This window comes from Maylandia zebra, linkage group LG19 (assembly GCF_041146795.1).
Source record: "Maylandia zebra isolate NMK-2024a linkage group LG19, Mzebra_GT3a, whole genome shotgun sequence".
Lineage (NCBI taxonomy): Eukaryota > Metazoa > Chordata > Actinopteri > Cichliformes > Cichlidae > Maylandia > Maylandia zebra.
Genome location: NC_135185.1, coordinates 19211159 through 19235017, shown reverse-complemented (window position 1 = coordinate 19235017; position 23859 = coordinate 19211159). Strand labels below are relative to the sequence as shown.

At 40.6% G+C, this 23859-nt stretch overlaps 2 protein-coding genes across 3 annotated transcripts; one reads left to right on the top strand and one right to left on the bottom strand.

Moving 5' to 3' along the window:
• The first annotated feature begins 2568 nt into the window (after nt 1-2568).
• On the top strand, nt 2569-9321 carry sav1 (salvador family WW domain containing protein 1). The gene is made up of 5 exons (XM_004540042.4): nt 2569-2877; nt 3529-4011; nt 6716-6986; nt 7105-7260; nt 7867-9321. Exons 1-5 carry the CDS (start codon nt 2763-2765, stop codon nt 8078-8080), a joined length of 1239 nt encoding a protein of 412 aa, XP_004540099.2. The 5' UTR covers nt 2569-2762; the 3' UTR covers nt 8081-9321.
• Nucleotides 9322-10798: 1477 nt separating this feature from the next.
• On the bottom strand, nt 10799-23001 carry atl1 (atlastin GTPase 1). 2 transcript variants are annotated; one of them, XM_004540040.5, is made up of 14 exons: nt 22671-23001; nt 20878-21128; nt 20354-20488; nt 19790-19894; nt 19147-19197; nt 17906-17962; nt 17696-17788; nt 17390-17528; nt 16726-16853; nt 16543-16599; nt 15225-15296; nt 14713-15144; nt 12998-13012; nt 10799-11455 (listed from the first exon to the last, which is right to left on the bottom strand). In XM_004540040.5, the coding sequence occupies exons 1-14, from the start codon at nt 22708-22710 to the stop codon at nt 11342-11344; spliced, it is 1689 nt and encodes a 562-aa protein (XP_004540097.2). In that variant the 5' UTR covers nt 22711-23001; the 3' UTR covers nt 10799-11341. The 2 variants fall into 2 exon arrangements, with proteins under 2 accessions (XP_004540097.2, XP_004540098.2); XM_004540041.5 differs by having other exon boundaries at nt 22677-23000.
• Between the last annotated feature and the right edge of the window lie 858 nt (nt 23002-23859).

The window sequence follows — 23859 nt, the reverse complement described above, 5'->3', positions numbered from 1 at the left end:
CCTCTAAGATCCATAAAATGACATGTGGTGTGCCTCAAGGGTCGGTTCTAGGCCCTGTACTTTTTAATTTGTATATGTTGCCTCTCGGCAGTGTCATCAGGAGGCATGGAGTGAACTTCCACAGTTACGCTGATGACACGCAGCTGTACATCTCCGTGTCTCCTGATGACACCAGACCAATGGATGCCCTTTTTAACTGTATCTTGGATATAAGATCTTGGATGGCAGAAAACTTTTTACAGCTTAACCAGGACAAAACTGAAGTTTTAATTGTCGGTCCTGAGGCTCAGAGAGAGAAACTCTTGTCTAAATTAGAGGCATTTTCACTATGTCCTTCGCTACAAGTGAAAAACCTGTGTGTTATTTTTGACTCTGAGCTTGGTTTTATCCCACATGTTAAACATGTAACCAAAATTGGATTTTATCATCTAAAAAATATAGCCAGAGTCCGCCCTATTCTCTCTCGGGCCAACACGGAGATGCTGATGCATGCTTTTATTACCAGTCGCATTGATTACTGTAATGCCCTGCTCTCTGGTCTTCCTAAGAAGAATATTTCAACTTTACAACTCTTGCAAAACTCGGCAGCTCGTGTGCTGACGAAGACCAGAGGGCGGGCCCACATTACACCGGTTTTAGAATCGCTGCACTGGCTCCCCGTGTGTTTCAGGATCGATTTTAAAGTTCTTTTATTGGTTTTTAAATGTCTTAATGGTCTTGGGCCTTCTTATCTCTCAGATCTGCTTTTATCATACGAACCCTCGCGGACCCTGAGGTCCTCTGGTGCTGGCCTTTTGATTGTCCCTAAAGTCAGGACACATACTCACGGAGAGGCAGCTTTTCAGTGGTATGGTCCTCGTCTGTGGAACAGCCTGCCGGAGGAGCTCAGGGCCGCAGAGAACGTACATGTTTTTAAGAACAGGCTCAAGACCCACCTTTTTAATTTAGCTTTTACTTAGCGTTTATTTATTTTTTATGCTTATTTATTCTATCCTGTTATTCTATTATTAATTTAGGATTTACCTAATATTTCTTGATTTTATTCTTATTCATTTTTTAATCTTCTTACTCTATTTATATTTATATTTATATTGTATCCTGTTCTTATTTATTTTATCATTTTACCCTGTATACATCGTATTGCGTCATATCTCCAGTGTTTCCTCGGAGGGCGCTCTCTGCACCGGGGCTGTTTTTGACCGTGGCTGCTGGGTCTCTGGGGTCCTCTCAGCCTGGTTGGGGGGCTCCTTTGCCTCCCTCCGGCTGTGTGCCCAGCCCGGAGGCTGCGGTCTGTGACCGGCTCCCGGTGCAGACGGCTCTCTGTTATAATGTTTCCTCACTTGGCTCATGCGAGCCCAGCCCAATTTTTACTCTTTAAGTGTGCGCGCGCGTGTGTGTGGGTGGGTGGGGGTGGGGGGATATATGTGTATTGAGAGTGTGGGGAGTGAGTTGGAGGGTGGGGTGGGCTGCTTTTAACTATGTAAAGCACTTTGTGCTACATTTTTTCTGTATGAAAAGTGCTTTATAAATAAAGATTGATTGATTGATTGATTGATTGATTGATTGATTGATTGATTGATTGATTGATTTATTGATTGATTGATTGATTGATTGATTGACACTCCGACCGGCGGCCACCTCGGGTCTCTCCTCCTCCTGCTTCCCCTTTCCCTCATCCACCTGTTGGCCTCTTGTGGCAGCTCTGCCACAGCCACCGCCAAACAACTGAGTTATGTTTACACATCTGCCAGCATCTGGCCAATCCACCATCTGTCATTGTTTATACTGTTATAAAAAAAAATAACTTAAAAAAAATCATCGGCCCATAAAAACAAAAAATCACCATCGGCCCACAGGGCAAATGCCCGGTATGCCCGATGGCCAGTCCAGCTATGCATACAGGTGTGGCCAGAAATTTAGTCACTTTAGTCTAAAAGATCACAGTTTGCACAAAAAAGACATGCATTAAACAATATATATGAAAACGTGTATAAGTAACAGAAAGAGATTTATACTGTACTGTAAATAAGCATGTTGTAAATTAATACAATGGATACTAAACTGGACATACAGTTGTGATTAGAAGTTTACATACACTCATCATGAGCATGAAAGTCGTGGTGATTTTGGGCTGTTATTGATATCTTGAAGCGGATGTTTTTCTAGGATGAACTTATTGAAGAGCAGACATCTTTAATGATTAAAAAAACAAGAGTTGGGTGCAAGAGTTTGAATTTATTTTGGATTTTCTCCAATCCACACAGGCTCAAATATACACATATACCCCACTAGTATTTGGTTAAATGTCCCTAGTATACATTTTAATATGACTTTTTTTTATTTTGTTTTGAATATTTGTTTTACATTGTTTAGTTTCTAGAGGGGGGTTTGCTTCCTTCTGTGCCGTTTTAGCCTAGTTTTTATTAGTTTCAGCTTTGCCATGTGAGTGATTAAATTATGGGAAAAATTTAACGGATATTTTCTAACTATAGTACAGTTTATACTGTGCTTATGTCACCGAAGGGCCCCACAGTGGTTTGTGCTCCTCTCTCCTCCTCCTTCAGATGGAAGGACTTCCCAGTAGTGGGACTGTACCCGCTGCAGCAGCACAGATGCTCCCTGTGGCTTCAGTTAGCTGGCTAACTGCGGCTAGCTAATCCAAAGCTGCGGGGAAAAATGTTGACTTTCCGCGCTTTGCTAACTGGCCGGTATGGTTGCAAAGTCGAAGGATTGTGTCATGACTTTACCCCACCGTGCTGTTGATGTTTTCCGAGCCTGGAGTTATGCTCTCACGAAAGAAAAGTAAGAACGAAGCGTCCAAACCAGCCGAGGTACACGGGAAGTATGTGAAGAAGGAAACGTCGCCGCTCCTGAGAAGTAAGCGCAACAAGTGGTTAGCTTATCAGCTAGCCCCGAATAGCATCACTTAACTTGCTCGCTAGTTAAAGTTAAACACTGTTAAACCTTAGTGAGCTAGCATTAACAAATACTGTAAAACGACTCTGGGGACATTTATACTTGCTCCACGATTGTAAAAAACAGTTTAATGCTGTACAGTCTAACCAAACACAGCTAGGATGATAGTCATTGTAGCTAAATGCTACATGAGCGCCAGTTGTAGTGCAGTAGTTACAAGATAATGCTTACAGCTTTAAATTACTCAGCTAAAGGCATATTATACTAGTAGATTAGTTTAGTTAAACGTATTTTTAGTGTCTGTACTGACTTATGATTATTGTGATAGCTGCTGTTAAGCTGTTTCTATTAGAGTATCTATAGAAACTAGCAGTATTTTGTAGAAATGTGGGTATTACTAAATTACCTTCTCGTGTAAATGTTTTATTCGAGAGTCAGTTAATATTATAATTCAGGTATGAAAAGTAAAAGTACGCGATTTGGCTCCTATTAGTAAAATACTCTGTTTTTATTATGGTGTTTTATTTATTTATTTTCAAGTCATCAGGCATGAGCAGCTCCCAGATATTGCGTTGCCTTTTATTGACATTTGCTCTGCTGACCTGGTTGCAGATCTTATGCCCTCCTTCATCCGTCATGGACCCACTATACCGAGACGCACAGAGGTCCCTCTGCCAGAAATGGTGCCTTCTTCCTACCCTTTGGCACCCAGCCGGGAACCTGTGGTGTCCCGTAACAAGAGTGTCCTCCGTACCCATGTGCAGAAGACTCCTCACGAGGTGGCCCGCACAGAGAGCCACCGCTTATCTGCACCTCCGTACCTGCCTCGCAGTCTGGGAGACATTTCGCATGAGTATGGAGGCTCATCACAGTCCTTCCTTACAGACGTGAGCCCCATGTCTGAGAATGGAGATGCCCGGTATTATTACCCCTCTGAACCTTATTATGAAAACCAGCAACAGCAGCAGCAGCGCCAGCCAAGGAGAGTCCCAGACCGCTTTCCTGAAGACTATAGATACTACGAGCACAATGAGCACAACTTCCAAAGACATCCCCGACAACATACTCCCCCAGCTCCAAACAGACCCCCTTCAGGTAGATTTTACATTATTTTGTGAAGCTCCCTTTTAACACTGTTCATGTCTTTATTTATATATTTTAAGGGAAGTTTAGTGATAAAAGCAAGAAACACCTAGTTTTAGAAAGTTTATGACTGACATCCCATCAGCAACTCTACAACTTTTAAAATTTCCTCTTGGAGAACTCTTGTCCAACCACACAGAGGCTACTCTGAAAGGAATGCAGGCCACTAGTTGTCAAATTGAAAAGAGCAATTTCATTTCAGTCTTTATTTTACTGCTCTGTGTTGTAAACATTACGATGATGTAAGTGTAATTACATTGAGATTGGGGGGGGCACGGGAATGCTTCTTGTCCTCCTCTTACCATAAAGACACTCTTTATTTTGTGGCTGGCTTGTCAGCGTCATGTATACAGTTCAGTATTATGTCAGGCCTGCCTATCACGTAGCCTTGTTTGGAGTAAAGTTAAACAAGCATTAGAGGCTCTGCATTTTTCACCTCTGTGTTTGCTGAAACTTTCTGCCAGCAAACTAGTAATTTGCACACTGCCCCCAGTCAAATGTCTCAGCCTCAAACTGCTCGCTGGCATGAATCATCCTTGTTACATATGTGCTGATCTCATTATACTTACATTTGACACACAGTGAGGTTTGAGATGCTGCAGCATGTTTGTGTACGAAGCCCAGTCAGTACAATGCCACTATATGTTATTACAGCGTGGCTCTGTGATGTAGTTGGTCACACATTTGGTTTAAGCTGAAATTATTGTTCAGTGGGGGTGGCATGCTGGCCCATCTACCTGCAGAGACCGTTTGTTGTTGGACAGTGTCCAAAGTATGTTGTACAACCGGTCTGTGGGCTACTCTTGCCTGTCCTTTTGTTGGTCTGTCAGGCAGTCGGGTAGAAGCACAAGGTAGCGCCCAAGCCCACATAAGGAGGGTTGCATCACACAAGCATCTGTTGGAAAATCTCTGCCAAATCGGGTATGAAGGTTTTGTGTGGCAACCCCTTGGGAAATAAAAGAGTATATACTGTTTAAGTGGTGTCTTATACTATACTGAAGCCCCACACACCTGTTGTTTAAATCTCCTGTTCGCAAATGGCAGCCAGGTAAAAGAAAGAGGGGTTAGCTGTGGATGAAGTGGCAGGCTTTGTCAAGGCTTAACTCTTAATAGGGCACTCATTGAAATACTTGGAAATTCAAGTCAGGTTGTCCTGTTCTGTGACATGATTCTTTGACACAACAGCAGTTTCCCTCTTTCCATAAACAACCTGATCAGACAGCTGCAAAAAAAGGGACGGAATGTTTTTGAGTCAATAAGTGTAGATTTACTGAAAACAAAAAATAACAAATAAATATCTACTAAGAATGGTAAATGGCCTGTACTTTTCATGCCACAAATTTTACTAATTTATGGAAATCCTACATAAAACAACACCTGTCTCAACATGTAGAACAATGTTGCAAACACATAATCTGAGCATTTCATTAATTTACCACTGTTTTAATGTTAGGACCACAGGTGTAGGAGTAGGTAGGGGTGAAGGTTTGGAAGTTTGAAAAGTTCTGGGCCACTGCAGATTTATCAGATGTCACTGTCTGTCACATAGCTTGATCTCATATGCGGTTCCTCACCTGATAAAAGGGGTTGATATGAGACAATTTAGGCTTATTTTGAACTTGTGCAAAAAGCTGCTGAGCTACTAGAGTCCAGGTGTCAAACAGAAATGGCATAAGTTGTCCCTCTGCAAACCCTGAAAGGATGAGCCTGGTATAGTTAATCATATGTTATTTTCTTGTGTGTGATTGATGTTTTCATAAATTATCCCAGACTCTCTCTCTCTCACTCTCTCTCTCTCCTTTCCATGTTTTCAGTGGTGTTTTCCCTAACTTGATGTTATCAGTCTACCCACTTTGTTTCATTCAGCCCACCTCACTGTAATCTAAGAAATTCCTGTGATGTTTTGAGCTTTAGGTCTGCTGTGAGCATTTTTTTTTCTGAAGGAAAGGGCAAACATGATGATCATGATGATGAGATGGGGGGTGGTGTAGGAGGAGTGCATTTCTGTGGAGCTCTCACACATTCCTTCCCTTCATTCAGCAGCTGGCAAAGAGCTCCACCTCTGTTGCTGTCACTCTAGCGTAGAATTTATCAGATTGTAGCCGCCATTTCGCTGAGATCCTTTAGCGTTCCCCTGTATTTGGAATTCTTGGTTTCTGCAAGCTCATTTGCTTTGAGTCACGCTCATCCACATCCACACAGCTGTCGACTTGACATTCCTCGCTGACGTTATTCTCCAATAAAAGTACAGGACCCGCTGCATGAACCCTCTCTGCTGTCGGCTCTTACAGCCGTTTGTTCTCGCCCAGTGAAAGGCCCTGTGTGTATGGCTGGCCATGCAGAGCTCTCTGCCTTCCTGTCTAAAAGTATCAACAATCCCATTTCCTACCATTCATCACACAGTGTCACTTAGAATAAGATGGCCCTCTGTCACAACAATCACAGAGTCGAGCAATCTTAGTTTTAAAGTTTAAACTCTGTACTGTCCTCTGCTTTACATGACACTTTCCCACACAGGCAGTTTTTAAGAAATTTCTCCAAATATTTCTTCTTTCCCAGGGGCGCTGTTAGCCAGCAGCTGCTCCTCTGTATGATTGGTCAGACATCTCTGCCTCTCCCTTAGGGTTTCTAAAAAAGAAATGTTTGTTCTTCTCAGCCATAGGTCGAATACAGGCCAAGTCTCTGGGGAACCTGTCCAGTCTGACAGGGGAGGACCTCCCCCTTCCGGCCGGTTGGACCGTTGACTGGACCATCCGTGGCAGGAAGTACTACATCGACCACAACACTAACACTACACACTGGAGCCACCCTCTCGAGAGGGAGGGGCTCCCTCCAGGCTGGGAGAAGGTGGAGTCCGCTGAGTTTGGGGTCTACTATGTGGATCACATAAACAAGAGGGCACAATACCGTCATCCATGTGCTCCAAGGTATGAAGCATTAAAAAACGCTGCTTTTAGTTTTTTAAGCAACTAAAGTTCTACTACTTCTTTACTTAGTAGAAAACTTACCTCATCACAATAGAGATGATGTTTCTTTGTATTCTAGCGTACCTCGTTACGATCAGCCCCCACCACTACCACCTCCCGTGGCCTATCAGCCACGTCCTGCAGAGAGGAACCAGCCAGTCCTCGTGCCAGCTAACCCATACCACACAGCCGAGATCCCAGACTGGCTGCAGGTGTATGCTCGTGCACCACTCAAGTGAGTCTAACTCAGTCTTACCTGACATTTGTCTAGTTAATAGTATTCTGGTCAGTCAGTAATCGGTAAATGTACAAACAAAGAGAGGTACTAAAAGGAGGAATTTATGGAAGCCACTGGCGGGGGGGAATGCTACCCATAAGTCAAAATTCAGGGTTAGTATCTCAAAATTTCAACTTAATAATTCTAAGTTTCTTATTCTACTTTTTATTTAATCCTGGACATAATTTTTTTTGATAGTAACCAAATTGGCGAGTTATTTTCAAGCTCCTACCAAAAGTGTAGAATCAGTATTTTTTGGTAGTTTTGGTCAATTGACAATACTTATGGAAATGGAAAAGCATGATGTTTATCCTTAACCTAAATATGTAATGTATTTATTGTATAGTGTTTTTTAATACCTCAAAAACATGTATGTTTATTTGTGGAAAACTGCATTCCAAATCGGTGTTTATTTCAGGGTTTGTACATATTGAATAGAGAAGCCCTGAAAAAAAATCTTACCAAATAAAAGTATTTTTGTCACAAAGAAGTGACTGATAGATCTTCAAACCAGCCCAAAGGGTAACTTTAAAGGTACAGTGACTCTCCTCTCCTTTACATCAGGTATGACCACATCTTGAAGTGGGAGCTGTTCCAGCTGGCAGACCTGGACACGTACCAGGGAATGCTGAAGCTGCTCTTCATGAAGGAGCTCGAACACATCGTCAAGTCCTATGAGGCGTACCGGCAGGCGCTGCTGTCGGAGGTGGAGGCACGCAAACAGCGGCAACAGTGGTACGCCCAGCAGTCCAACAAGAACTTCATAGGGAACATGTGATGTGTGTGTGCGTGTGTGTGCAGCAGGGACTTCTCAGTGCCACACCTCTCTGAGGTTTCCTCAGTTTGGGAGCGGTCAGAGCTGCCTTTGAAATCATGATTGACTCTTAATTGCCTCTTTACCAAACACATCTGTGCCTTTGCTTGATCCAAATATATCAGCCAGGAGGTTGAGACACATATATGGCCAGGGTGGGGGCCATGTGACACTCTGTTTATGGATGACTGATAGAAACAAAAAAACAAAACACTAGAATGAAGAAAAAATGTGTTGCATCATGGGAAACTGCTTGTGGTTCTATTGAAAGCCACCGACCTGGGAAAATTGCTGTTTGAATTCCTTTTTTAAAGACTGAGAAGCAGAGAGTGTGAAAAATCAGCTCTGGGTATTTGTTACAAAAGCATCCTGACATTGTGCCTTTAATAAAACAAAGTGCAGCAGTTTTACGTCTGCTCATATCGTGTATACGCCAGCTACTCCGTCATTTTTTCCTGTGGGAGAAAGCGACAGGCAGCTTTTTCTAATTTGACTTCATGGCTTCTTTCCTTTGCTCTGTTACTGTCATAAACTGAAACCACACAAAGAAAGTGTACATTGTTCCTTTTTTATGACATACTTTTAAGACAATCCACCAAAACCTTAACAGATATATAATTTTACATTTTTCTTTTTTGATTGATGAAGCATCAGATTTGATGTGGTGGTTTGAGCGTCTCTCGGCATTATTGTTCGTCAGGAAAATTCACGTTTTTGTGCATTTAATTAAACACAAATAAGCTACTGGAACTTTTTTTTAAAGAAGTCACATTCATTTTGCCAAAAACTTTACTTTCCCTTTGTTTCAGTTTTTCATGCTTTATGTTTATGGCCTGACATCTTGCTTCACTGATATAACAGAAGTCCAGGTTCTTGGACACATATTCTACTGATCACTAATCAGCTTTTATCTCCTCTTAAGATACTCAGAAATGTTTTCTTACTTTTTTTTTGTCTACTGGAGACCAGTGATAATGTGTTATTCTCAGTATATAAAATGTTTAAGGAGTCCTGTGTATCAGAGGAACCTAAACATTTCTGAATGTCCTAATTGGGAGCAGTGGAATAGGTTTGTACAGAACATTGGGCTTCTCTTTGGGCCTCTATCACATCGCCTCAGAACAATGTCTACAGTTTGTTCATACCTGATTTTGTGAATTGCAAGTACAGGACATAAGCAATAAAGTCTGCAGTGAAGAAAAATACACGTATGGATGTACAGTTGTTGCCTCCTGCTGCTTGCCGGTCTTCCCACAGTGTTTTATAATTGCAGAGCCATTTAAAACACTGCCGGTACGCCTCGTAGGACTTGTATTTAAAACATTTCTGATTGTAAGAAAACTCAAGTCTAGATTTCATTAATTTGGTCCATCTTTATTAGGTCTTTTCTTTGCAACTGAATTTTTTTTGCAATGCGTGTGCTGAAAACTAAGCAGAGTCAATTTGAAGGAGCTCACAAAAAAAGGTTGATTCATTTGACCTTTCAGTCCTCCCACCACATTGAGAGGTGATGCTTTAGGAATGAAAGAAAAGCTCTGTCTCACAGACGAGATATTCCAACACAGTGTAAACAAATACTGTTCTTCTGACTTCTTAATGGACACAACACCCAAAAACATAGTCATGAAATAGAAAGGGATTTCAGAACATCACGAATCTTAAACTGGTCTTGGATGGTTCTTTGTGTGAAGGCCTCGCTGATGTTGATTATAGATTGTGGAAGACTCTAGAAGCCACTCTGCTGCAGTGCCTTTAAATTTTCAACCCTTGAGGTCGAACCTCACTATAAACTTGCTAAATATGCATGACAGTGTTCCTGTACGGTTGGTGAGCAGATCTAAATGGGAGGGGGGAAGAAAAAGAAAAAAGACATAGAAAAGTTTTGCTGCAGCTTTGTATGTGATGCAGACATTTTACAGCGCAGTGACTCAAGGAGTTAAAACAGTGACCGCAGTTGTACAAATATACAGTAACAGTCTACTAAGCCGAAGTATTCAAACACCAAAAAAGAGCCATCACCGATACAAGCCTTTTGTTTAAAAATGCAAGCTGTTGTGGAAACACGAAAAGCCTCTTTCACCATGCAGCAGTTTTGCACAGATGATTCGGTTTAAGTGTGAGAAGATGATGAAAGAGATGTGGAATGAGGCTCCATTTCCAAAGCAGGCCTGTCGCCACGCCTAATAGCATCTAGCTTTGATTCCCCCGGTGGCCACAGAATAGCTACATTCCTCGGATTTGCTCGAACATTCAGTGAAACACACAACAATGGCTTCGGCAGCCCCCGCCCCCCCAACTACATCACAATGGAAACCTAACCTTGCTCTTTCCTCCCAAACCTCAAAAGCCAAACGCACATATAACGATCACTGGGATGATGCGTGATTACAAAACTGCAAGCAGACTATAAAGTGAGATAATGTCGGCTATGTTATGTAAACTTTTGTCTCTCCCACCAGTGCCGTAGCACACAGATACACCAAACCCTAAAACTAACTCGTGTGCCATGGAGTGTCTGCATGTAGCCAGGCTGCAGCAGGTGAGAAATCTTTTTTTTCTCTTTTTTTTTTTTACATGTTATGGCACAATACCAGTTAGTCACAACCATTCAGCTATTTTTTTATAAAGTATACCTGCATTTAGAGCTTAAAGATGACAGACATTAACCACTTACCATGCTGATGATGTTTGTAACGCCTCATTATTTAATATACAGTACATATTTTGTCTTTCAAACATTGCAGGTCATAGATATTGTTCCTTATAAACAACACTAAAACTTCAAAGAACAGAACAATTGTCACAAATGGGGGTTTCACAGATTTGAATATACTTTAAAAATCATTGTCAGTGACGAATGATGGAGAAAAAAATAAAAATAAACGCTCGATGAGAAATAAGCAGCAGTCTCCTCCAGCAGAGTGCCCGCGGTATTTGTACAGGTGTGTTTGCTTCACGAACTAAAGGTGAAAGACCATGACACATTGCATCCAATGCTTAGAAGCAGCCACCCACTGAGGAGATGCTCTCGGCATATGCATGAACATTAAACAGTCCGTTATAAGGGTTAAAGAAGTGAACGACCAGTAGTGGCTTGCTGCAGCAGCCAGTACCAGAGTTAAAGAGTGCCTGATGGATGAGGGCATTCATCTGCCTTCCTCCTCCTCCGCTTCCTCCCTCGGTCCATCACGAGGAAATCTCTGACATGTTCTGTCTTTGAACTAATCAGTCCCTCTTCTTGTCCTGCTCCTCAGCCACCTCCTCCACCTGATGCCCGGGGAAGGCGTGGTGATACAGGTGCCTATGATTGGCTGCTACATTATACAGCTTGTAGAGAGCCTATGGAGAGAACATGGAGCTGGTTAGTTATTTATCTTATGGATTACTTTTGCAGGAAACACCAGAGTTACATTTTCACACATACACAAGATCACGACAACAAAGTCCATTCATTCATTTACCCATCATGCATGAACATGCTTATAGTATTAGAAAGCTGGTAAAGCTTATATTTCTAATATAAGCTGGTAAAGCTAAAGCTATGCATACATATTTTGTACAATGATCAGTGCATATCAAGTGGTTTATCACTGCATCTGTATACTTTTAGAAACAGAAACCGGGAGCTGGGATTTGGGTTTCTTCTTTAATCTAGTCATATGGATTAGAAGCATTTCAATACTGATGTTTTTTTGACTTCCTTTGTACCTTTGTAGACCTGAAAACAAGTTATTCTTATATAACTTATTCACTCTGTTTGCTCTCTTTATTTCCACACTGCTGAAACATGCACAGCAGGCTTCCAGTGGCTACTTTTATCAGTTTTCTTCATTCATATTTGATTTGAAACACTAAATCAGCTGCTTCATAAATGTTACATCTGCTGATTCTGACAACAAAAAATGGAAGGAGAAAGTAAGCTCCCTGAGAGCTGTTGTAAACCAGCTTGATTTAAGCCTGATTTAATAAGCTTAAAATGGGAAATCAGGGAGCACTCAGTTGATGTCTATACACAGCCCACTGTTTACATATAAAATTTAAACTTTAGGTCATTTTTCAGGACAATCCGAGTATATTTTCTGCACAAAATATGAAAACAAACTCAATTTGAATTTGATTAACACGTCATTCACAATCATTCACAACTAAAAAGGCTATAGAAGGTTAAAGATATGTAATATAATCTGCTTTAAAGTCAAATGCCATGGATTTATGAGTCTCGGCTTTTTCAGTCCTGGGCACATTTTGTTTCAGAAATTTAGACCAGGAAGGGAAGCAGTCTGTTTGGAAAAAGCTTTGTTTGCATCGGGCCAACGGCATTAAAAACTGCCCTATTACCATAAAAATAGGCCTTTCATCAAAGTGCTGATCGGCCTAATAATAACTATTATTCATAGAGTAATATAACAATGCAAATTTTGATCCAAGAGGGAAATCATCTGAAATCTTAATTTGAAAATATCTTCAGCAACTGTTTAAACTATGTATAGAAGAGCCCAATATGATTTCAACCATCAAAGCTGAAAGCAACCTGTTCATCAACAGTATCAAATCTCTTAGAGTGGAGAGGAGAGCAGAGGCCGTGATATCTGCTAAACTGAGATGGTTTACTGTAACAGAAAAATCAGGCGTTCATACTATTCATCATAACAGTCAAATAAAGTCATTAAAAATTAAGACAGAGAATTTTTAATTCATAAAGCAGCCTTAAGGTGTGAATTGAGGTGTCTTCATTCAGGGAACATAAGGCTGCACAAGAGGAAATTTAACTGTAGCTCAGATAATTTGAGCAGAACTTGAGTTTGATGACAACAATCTCATAGAAATGCACCAGTAACAATGTGTTCTTGTTAATACTTCCAATTGATTTGCTCCTCTTACCTCGTTTGTGCTCCCCTGCAGAGGCGTTAAAAGAAACAAACATACAGTGTGAGCACATGTAGTGAACATGTAACACAAACAGCACATACAGATTCTTCGTTAACAGTGCACAATTGTTGCTCTTAGGCTTGTAGGGATTTGTTGCCGCCACTAATAAAGGAGGTTTTTGCCCCCTAGTGGTTTAAAGACACTCTTTCATTTCTAACAGATGTGGATGGATACTGTGTATTGTATTTGTCTTTAATGGCTAATTTTAAAGCAAGAAAGCCATATTCTCATATTAAAATAAAGTAAATGTGAACAGATAAAAGAAAAGGTAATGATTAATAATTATTAATTATTTTTACCAGTGACTCTGGTTTCATATGTTTTTCCTCAGTCTTCATCCTTTGTAACAGCTAGAGCAGCTAGCACACAACCATGTGTTTTATTGCTAATAGCAAATCTCATATCTTTTGTGCTGCTGTTAAAGGCTAAAGATGTGAACGTTTCCCTTCTAAACCATGAGGTAATTTAATGACACACATCAGTGAAGTTGATTCAAAACACACTTTAACTAAAATACAGCAAAAGTTCAAAGTGTTCTGATAAAGTGGGGATATGGCATGACCTTTAAAGTGTCTGCTTATTTTTATTTGTTCTCTAAATAGGGTCAAAAACATTAAATCACTAGAGATTATTAGCTTATTTTAACCTTCTGATCCCCTAGTCTGCTGATATACTGCAGTTCACAGGAAAGGAGCTGATATGCATTATTATTTTAGTTTGTTAAAAATTTCTATGCTTATTTGGATGAAATTGCTCTTTAGTGTTTGTTTACAGTACAGCTTCAGATCCAGATGTCCAGCAGCAGCCTGTATTCAGTTTGAATATTGCTATAAACTGCTATGGATCCATTTATGTCTTTTATTTACTGTGACATTTAAATTCACCCAATAAAGCTGTAGCTTCTGCTTTCCCACATTCATTGATGAAGATTTCACATAATTAAGCAGTGTGTTGTCCCACTTGCTCTTATAATACTACAAATCTATTCTCTACTCGTAAAAGTGGGGTACATGCTGCTCTCGGCTGCATCTGCATAAAGGGAGGGTTTGTACAATAATGCTACTGTCAGTGCTTGATGATTTGGTGGATTGCCTCAATCTGATTAAGAGACTGAAATAATTTTGTGCATGTTTTTCATCTTATCAGCTTTGCCACAAATGGTTCATTAAATTCTTTAATGACAGAGTCTTGTCTCGGGTTTGATAACTAAAGGCTCCACCCTAAAACGGGTGGAATATATATTAAAATCTTTGATTATTCACTCTGAAATATTCTTAGACAGTTTGCTTTTGAGGGTAACATTGTGATGTTTATCCAGTTGAATTGAGGTTTGCAAATGTGAAAAGGGTTGATTACGTCTGGAAACATCATATTCCATTAACATTACAGGACACTGTAAGGACATTCTGTTTGGGAGTCGAGCCCCCGTAAAAGTTTGAACCTACAATCGTCCCTAAACTAATCAAACCGCAAGAGATACCAGACCTGATAACAGTATAAGTGCTCAAAACCTGAATGCATGTGATGATTTTCACTCACCTGACATCTTTTCAATACCAAACAAATCGTTCTCCTTTTTTCTTACTTTTATAAGTTGTGCAAAGTCTAAGCAGCCACCATTACCATCTAACTACTGATAAGTTAGACAGGTTATTCTTTTTATTTACCTGGTCCCACAGCGCACCAGCAACCTGGTCAATGACGGCACCGAGTTCTCGATATTCCCCAGAGTATCGGATGTAAGCCCAGGTGCACAGAGTGATCAGTGCCAGGCCGAGGATCATGTTGCACAAGCTGGCAATGATGTCCACGCCCACAAAGCCTGTGATACCCGCGGCTACGTACATGACAAAGATGACCACGAACAGTGTGGCCGGCGTGCGGGCTGCGTGGAAAATGTTCTTGGAGTCATTGTGCTTGATGTACTGGACGAACACCTCGTCGATCTCTCCCTCCAGCTGCTGCAGGTAGCGCCGGCTGAACTCTTCACCTCCCATCTTCTTCACACCCTTAAACACCTGCAGCGCCTCCTCTCTGATGGCGCTGTGTCGGGCTTGCAGCTCACTGGGGGCGAGGAAAGGCCGATCACCTCCACAGACCTGTGAGAAGTGACAGCAGTGAGTCGGTGAAGTCACTTGGTAGCTACTGGACATTCACTTACAAATCTGTTTTCACCTACCTCCTCCATTTTCTTGTTGTACAGATCTTTTGCAGCTGCAACAGCTGCTAAATTATTTGCCTCAGCTGTGGCCTGAGGGGAAGCAAATGGAAATATCATGTAAGGATCAATGTCAGCAACCAGAAATTAACAGTATGGATAAGCTTACAGCAGTGATCAGAGGTTTACGTCCACTCATCATTGATTTTCATGGTTATTTGGGGCTTTTAAGGATTTCTTTGAACTCTTCTTATATTATTATTAGATTCAGGCTCAAATATATACATACATCTAAGCTCATATTTTGTAGTATTTTTAGTAGCCATCAACAACCTTCTGGCATAATTATGGCTGGATATTTGACCACAGCCCTGGCTTTTAAGCATAGTCAACAAATTTTCACTAAGGTTGAGGTTGGGGCTTTGGGAAGGCCATTTCATAACTTTTGATGTGTGTTTAGGAACATTGTCTCATAAGTTTCCTCTAGCTGTTGATCTGAGACAAAGTTGAAGAATTTGGAGATAATCCTCCTCCTTTATTCCATCCACTTTGTGCAATGTACCAGTACCACTAGCAGCAAAACAGAGCATGATGCTAGCACCACCATGTTGAACAGCTTGTACAGTGTTCTTAAGTTTGAAGGCTTGAGCCTCGGTGGTTCCTGCGTTGTTCCTGAAAATCCTAATGAAGTTCCTCTCATGTAGGGGCAAGTTTGGGTTTTCTTCCAGACCTTAGCAAAGTGGTGACACATTTGTTTGAACTGATTATCTTGGAACCTGCAGTTGTTTAGAAATGGCTCCAAGAGATCTTCCTAACTTATCTAACTCTACATTTCTACTTCTTGGATCTTCATTGAGTTCCTTGGAGTTTCCCATTGTTCTGAGTATTGATCAATCCAATGATTGCTGTCAAACAAATTCTTTTTATGCGGCAAAGACAAACTACCAGTTGCTGTCAATCATGATCATTGATGAAAAGTTAACAGACCTCGCTGTCACAGTTTAAAATACTGCGAGATCAATTACAAGACTAAAGTAACTGTAAATATATATTTCAACATGCATGTATACTTTTGACTCTCTGTGGAGTAGAGAAAATCCAAAAATTACAGTAATTCAATTTAAAATTGTGCACTTGGTTTTTGTTATTTAAAGTCATTAAGGATATATGCCATCCAATCATCCTATCCTGAAAAAAAAAACAGTTCAAAGAAACCATTATAATCTCCAAATTACCATTAAAATAATGTCCAGATGAGTGTATGTAAACCTCTGACCATAGGTGTATCTTGAGTGCAAAGCTTTATTGTATGTTAGCAAAATAATCATTAAAAATATACCTGTAGCATTGACTTTGGATGTGGCAGCTCCTCGCCTTGGTAAATTTTGATGTAAGCCTACAAATACAAATGAAAAAGTTAATTTGTTACATTTGATCAGTCATATGCGGAAATATGGCACTTTAAATAAAGAAAGGACAGAGTCTGGTTGTTGTGCACATCACCACGATGCTTTGTTCTAACCTTGAAATACTCCAGCAGGCCTCTGCACGTGATTTTGCTGCCGTTGATCTCCTTCACATCGATGTTGCGAGGACTGAGGAGCCAGGGGACCAAGACCGTCAGGTTGTTTATAAACTCACCATCAATCTCTAGACAGAGAGGACAACGACTGGTGAGTGTGTACAGCATGGCAAAGTCACTCACTGACAGCAGAAGCCTTCTTTGGGACAAAATGCAAGACCCCAAAAAAACCTGCCCAGCAAGGCCTCGACGAGCATTAGAAAAACCTCCAGAGCCCTCATATCTCAATCTGAGCATTTTCAAGATATATCTAAACATGTCTGATCTATAGAGGCCCCACCAGCATCTTTTAAGACCTAATATCCTGATCGCAGATATCGCAGGACAGACCGAGAGGTTCCATGTCATGATTGAAGTGAGGGAACTAAACAATATTAGGTGTTCAAAACTAGAAGTACATTTGCAGAGTGCATCCTCCGCCAAGGTTAATGTCCAATGCTGATGCAGTATTTCAAATTTTATGGGGTCTTCTTTTGCCCGAGCGTCACCTCCTCACCAAGTTCCAAGAAATTTGGCTGCGAAGTTTTTCCCAAGCCTTTCACAAACAATACTATACCTGAATGAAAGGTGCATATGGTGTAAGTGAGCAATGAAGAAAATGTACCTTTGATTCTCCCATCAAAGTGTGGGTTGGTGGCCACTTTGAGGCCAGGGTGAGGCATCAGGAAGCAGGAGATGTTGGTGAAGCAGGAGTGGATGTGTTTCCGCACATTCTGCAGCTCTTCATGCTGGTTCTCTGAGATCTGGACCGCAAACACGAAGACAACCACCAAGTTTAAGATGTGCTTTGGTTAAGCTAGTCTCAGCAGCCGTAAGCAACCACATCACTGCAAAGGCTGCACAGGAAACTGATGTGACAGGACTGAAAGTGGTGTGACCTTCTATCTCAGTAACATCTGTGATGTCTGACCTTAAGTCTCTTCTCGAGGAACTTCATGCCGCCTTCCTGTCCATAGGGAAACTCATATGGAAAACTCCAGTCTCGAACCAGGAAAATCATTGACTAGAAAGGAAATTATAATTCTTGTGTTATAAAGTGGGCTCACACACTCAAATAATTTTGAGACATAAAAATGTGTTAATAGAAATACTAAATATATTTCCTTTAAATAGAAAATACCTGGAATGGTTTCAGGAAAGTCTCCTCCATAGCTAGTCTTCCATACTCAGTGAAAAGCTGAAATAAAGTAACAATATTGTAACAAGTAATTTGAAGAACTAATGTGTGAGGATGATAATTCTGATATTAATATATAAACAAGTCGAAGGAGTTGTAGTACTGTGCAAAAGTCTTGAACCACACCCAATTTATTTATATTTTGCTAGGAAAAAATGGAAATAGCTCCAGTTATTGAAACATGTGAAACCATATATGAAAACAGTTTATAAGGCATAAACAAAGCTCCTCTTTGGATTGTGGCCACCTTTTATTATGTCTTGTTTCAAGATAATCCCACACTGCTTCAATAATATTGAGGTGGGGAAACCAATCTACAACTTGCAGTGTTTCATTGTATTTTTTTCTTTCGAGGTATGCTTTTGCTGCATTGACAGTGTGTTTGTGTTTGATCCTTTTCATTGTTAAAAAATAATCTGAAAGAAGAGTATGGTAGACATAGGAAGAGATGGAGGAAGATGTGGCAAACCTAAAGGGACAAGCCAAAAGAAGAAGTCATGTTCAAAATTAAGACCTGCTGCCACTGATTTTCAGTCCAGTTCTTGTGTAATTTGGCCTACACCAGTCCTTTCACTTGGTTTCCCTTCCTTATAAATGGCTTCAGCAGCCTCCCTTCCACTGAGACCATTTCTGATAAGGCTTTAGTAAACAGTAGATGTACCAACTGAAGGGTCAGATGCATCTGTATAGTCCAGTGTCAGATCTTTGCTGGGTTCTTTTTTTCTGGTTTCTTAAGTTCACGACTTTCAGATACTGTTCACGTGCTGTAGATGGTTTATTTTAGACCTTTCATTTCTTTTTTTGTCCTCCGCTTGTTCAGTTTCCTCAAATTTTTAAGGACATACAGCACACCATGCTGAGATATGACATGCTCATACTTTGAGCTATTTGCTCTTTTTATGCTTAAATGATTCATAGGTCAGTGTTAAGTGGTTTATCGAGCAAAACAAAAAAACATTCCTGTGAAAACGGTCAGACACAACAACTAGACTGAAAATGAGTAAAAAGCAGCCAAAGTCCAAAAAGAAAAAGAAACTTTAAAAGACTGTCAGAAAGCCTGGAGAACTATTGATCAAGACCACTTTAAAATATATAAGAAGGTCTGGTGAAACGAAAGGAGGGGGGTAGCTGAGGACTTTAGTGCAGTACTGTATTTCCCTGTAATAACTGAAAGGCAATTTTACCTGCAAGTGCTGAAGGTCGTCCTCTTGCACATTCTGTGAGATGTTGTAAACCTGAGAGAGGCCATTGAGTTAGAGGGTTATTTTCTTTAAACATGTACAACTTGAAGAATGTGGTAAATTTGTCCAGGTTAAATTATTGACCAAATAGTCCATTAGGCATTGAGGAACAAACGGGACTAGCAGGCATAATATGTAACACCTGTGTCTTAGTTTGGTGTGCTAGCATGGAAACCTTTGTTATAAATCTGAGCTTGTTACAAACAGAGGAACTATTTTATTTCCAAAACAAGCATGCAGCTAATTAACATTAGAACTCCGCCGAAAGAGGAAACAGGGTAGGGACAGATGGGCCATTTCTTCTGAACAATGATGCAGTTGGCAGGTGTGCTTGAGTAGAAAGAAAAGAACTAGTTTTGGAGACTTATCACCCAAAACTAGACGTCAGTCTTGTGGTGGCGCTATAGGAAAACTTCTAGGGTCATTAACATCTCTAAAGAATTTCATGACAGTTTTATTTAAAAAAAAAAAAATCATCACTAAGATAGTCCATCCCAAACAAACTTCAAAGTACATGCATGCATTTTTACAAATACTTAGTCTTTTCTAAAGCTAAGCTGGATCAGATGACTGAAGGTCACTGCACCTGCATGGAGCTTATCATGGTGCTCAAGGCGAACACAGTGGCTGAATCCCTCAGCGTCGACTGGCTGTCAAATGTGCCTTGCGTGTCCATTAGCAGCACAGCAACCTGTGTGAGGAGACAGATGAACGCATTCACCTTTGCTGCAGGAGTCAATATGTTCGCCGTGGATGTGCTGTACTGAGGAAAGTGAGTTTTAATACAGCGTGTGGAGTGTTTACACTCCAGAGAACAGAAAGTGCCTAAAGCAACCATTCATGTTCAGCAGCTCGTTTTGAATGAAACTAAAAAGAACGACCAACCTTTGATGCAAAATGTTAGAAACATTTGGCTGATGCAGGTATAAAAAATGTCCTAAACCACAAAAGACTCCTTTCAAGTTATCCAACCAAAGCTGCAGCTACGACTGTGAAGGTGAGAAGCTTTAAGACGACCTGTTGCCAGGCTCATTGAGAATATAAAGGTGTCACTGTAAAGAGGTTAAACAAGTATATGTGTGATATTTAATTAAGCGCTCAATTGCACTTTAGCCTACTTGTCAAGTCGTGGGATGAAATACAGTCTCACCTTTCTTCCGTCTGGTTTGTCCACCAGAAAGACCTCGCTCCAGATCTGGATCCCAGTGGTCTCCCTCTCTGAGCCGCCCCTCCAGGAGAAGCCGGTCAGAGGTTCTTCTGGATTGCCGAGCCAGGTTTCAGACGCCTGAGCACCAACAGATCACATGTTAGGCTAACAGGTCATTTTACCCTCAGTGGCTTTGAAATATTGCTCTTTTTTTTTTTTTTTAATTTGATCTGCTGCTTGAAAAAAAGAAGGTATAAATAGGATAAAGGAAGATAAAGAAATGCATAGCCATTTTATTCCAAGATTACTGTACATATGCAGGTTGGTGCATGCATGTAGTAATATAATATCATAAATATTCTTCTTTTTTTGCCAGTTCCTTTGCTATATTTCAATTTTTTTATGTGCTACATCAACTCACAAGCTAAATCGGGAACTTTTCCACCAGCACGACTGAGCCGATTCACGCACACAGACTGTATGATCTATACCACGCAGACTGGAGTAATGCTTTTGCAGAGACTTACATGGTTGTACATGTAACGCAGCATAAAGTCCATGAGGAAAGACTTGCCCTTCCGGAAAGCCCCGGCCACGGAGATGGCCACCACCTCACGATCTCTGACCTCCTCAGACAGCAGGATGCGACTCAGCGCCGCCTCATCCAGCTCAAAGGTGTGGTCATCTTTGACCAGCAGCACTTGGATGGGCCGAGCTCGTCCGTCTGGCTCCTCCTCCTCTGAGCTCCAATCATAGACATTTTTATCACTGAGGGACCCTGGAAGAGAAGACAGTCGTGGGAAATCATAAAACCTGAAGCAAGAAAACAGCATTAACATTACAGTCAAACACAGAGATGGAGGCAAAATGTTTTATTTAAAGAATTTATTGTGTCAATGAAACACCAACTAAAATGTTGTTGTGTGAGTTACTGAACAGCGAGAACGTCTTCACAGTGATGATAAGCGCACTTAGCAGTCCATTAAGTGAGGAAACAGGAAAGTTGAGTCCATTACTCCTTCCTGTTTCAGCTCCAGATCAATAGCATGGCCTGCAAGCTTGTTAATAATATTCCTAATGAATCAGGCCACACTCTTTTTATCGAATGAGATCATGTGCATTCAGAGGTTTTTTCCATGCAATGACTCAGTGTCTTTCCAGTCTCTGCTGTCTCATGTACAGTGTAAGGGCTAAATGGGCTTCCTGCAATGATTGGAGGCTTTCCGAGCTCCCAAATTCCCCACACTGTAATGTGTGTTTACTGAAGACGAAACAAAGTCCAAACACACACCACTAATTCCAGTCACTGCAGCTGTGGTGTTAATTTTGAGCTTTCAATGCAAATCAAAGCATGGATACAACTCTTTAAAAAAGCAGCAGTGACAGATTAAGGAGTAGCAGACAAAATTTTAAGGATGTGTTAAATGATTAATAAAGGGTGCCAAGAATGCACGGTGAATAATTCAGCAAGGAATCATCCAAGGTTTCGTCTCAGGCTTGAAGGGGACTATCGGGGTGGATTCACATCTCTTGCAATGGCCTCTTCAACCAGGCCTGGCATCATGAGCCTGCCTGGTTAACCTGATCGTGTTCCTCTGCTGCTGCTGTTGCTCTTAAAACAGCCAAAGACGTCAGAAGCGGTCTGCTCAAAGTGGGTCAGCCCAGATAAACTCTCTGATGACAAACAGCAGCATTTCACCCTTTCCCCCCTCACTCCTAATGCAGTCATTCAGCCCCTTCCTTCCCCTTGCAGGCCTGAATTTATAGTTAACACAGAGCATAGCGTGATGTCAGTGACAATCACCAACAGTGATGATGGCATTAACGGTCAGGGTGCAGATGGTGGTCCTGAGGATGATGAGAGGCTATCTTCTGATGCAATATTACATAATTGTATGCCAGATGCACCACGTACAATCACGAGAAGCTCACTGTGATAAACAAAATACACCAGAAGCTGGTTTTCAGGCCTCTTAGGGAGGTCCAGAGAGCACTAACAGACATTTCCCTACGCGCTGATTACTGAATAAAAATATAATATGTCTTAGAAATACAGGTCTGTGCTTGCTTATGCCTGATTAGACAATATTCCTGCAGAGACTCACAAAAGCACGTATTTCTCACGATAAATGGCGTCATGTATTGCTGCATTCAAATAAATAAACACTGGTCATGATACGGTCAAAACGAAACCAAGCCTTTCATCATGGAGTCTAAGATAAACATCTTACTGGCTTACACCCTCTCCTCCTCGGCAGGGAGGATAAAAAACGGTTTGCGCCGTCAAGAAAAGCAATGAAATATGAAATACTGTACGTACACTCACCCCAGCTGTCTCTTTCTGGACGGTGTTTCGCCATAATACTGTCCTTATATCCCTTTGATTGTGGGTTACTGAGCGACCCTAGTCGGTAGTCATGAGTGTATATCGTGGGCTGGGAGAATGCCCTGGCTCCACCAAAACGATGCTCGTCTCGCAGGAGGATGATGGAGCTTTTATCCTCAATGCGATGCAGCCATGCTGTATCTCGCTAGGGGGCGCAGTTCTAAAGCAGCAGCTTGAGGCATGGGACGACAGCTGCAGTTCAGCTTATATTGCAATGTCTACAGAAAAGAATGATTAACGATTATGTGCTTGAAAGTGCGACCAGAAACGCATTTCTTTGTCGCTGCCTTCACTTGAAATTTTAGCTTCTACCGGCAGGTGGCGGTAATTACACAGAGGTTGAAAGGTATGCCCCCTTCATGTGCGCTTTTGTAAAAATGTAAATTCCAAATGGGTAAAGCAGTAGTCAGTATGTTGTTAAAATACTACATTCAATAAATAAATAAATACAAATTCCCCTCTTTATTGAACTGTTACTATACGTTGAACTGAACTGTAACTTTATGAAAAGAAAACATCAACTCCTTAAAACAATTACCCATATCATATTCTAACACATGGATAAATATTATTGCCTTAAAATAAACCACTTTCATGTTGGGTAATAAAGGAAATTACAGATATCTGGTTTTAGACCTACTGATATCAGATAATTATTTCACTTAAATTGTATTAAAAAAAAAAAAAAAGAATAACCTAAAATATTACTATAATCATACATCAAAAAAATTCAGACCTTTTTCCACCAACCCTTTGAAAAATAAAGATATTCTCTTATTTAGAATATTTTTATTATTCCTGATTGTATTTTGTGGCATGAAATTATGCTTGTAAAGCATTTTCAAATACAGTAATACCTGCAAATGATAACTTTAAGGGGTCATAATTACATCTCAACAGAAATTTTATTCATCCAACTTTTTTTGAAAAGATATGCTGAGATACTAAACCATAACTACATCAAAAACGAGCCCATAAATCAAAATTTGGTTCGAATAGATAATAAAGAAAAGGTACTATTTTAAAAATGAGACGTCTAGATACATTTCATGTGCTTTGAATGCCCTTTATATTTTTATTTCTTTATTACAAATCGAATACTTTTGTTATATTATTAACGATG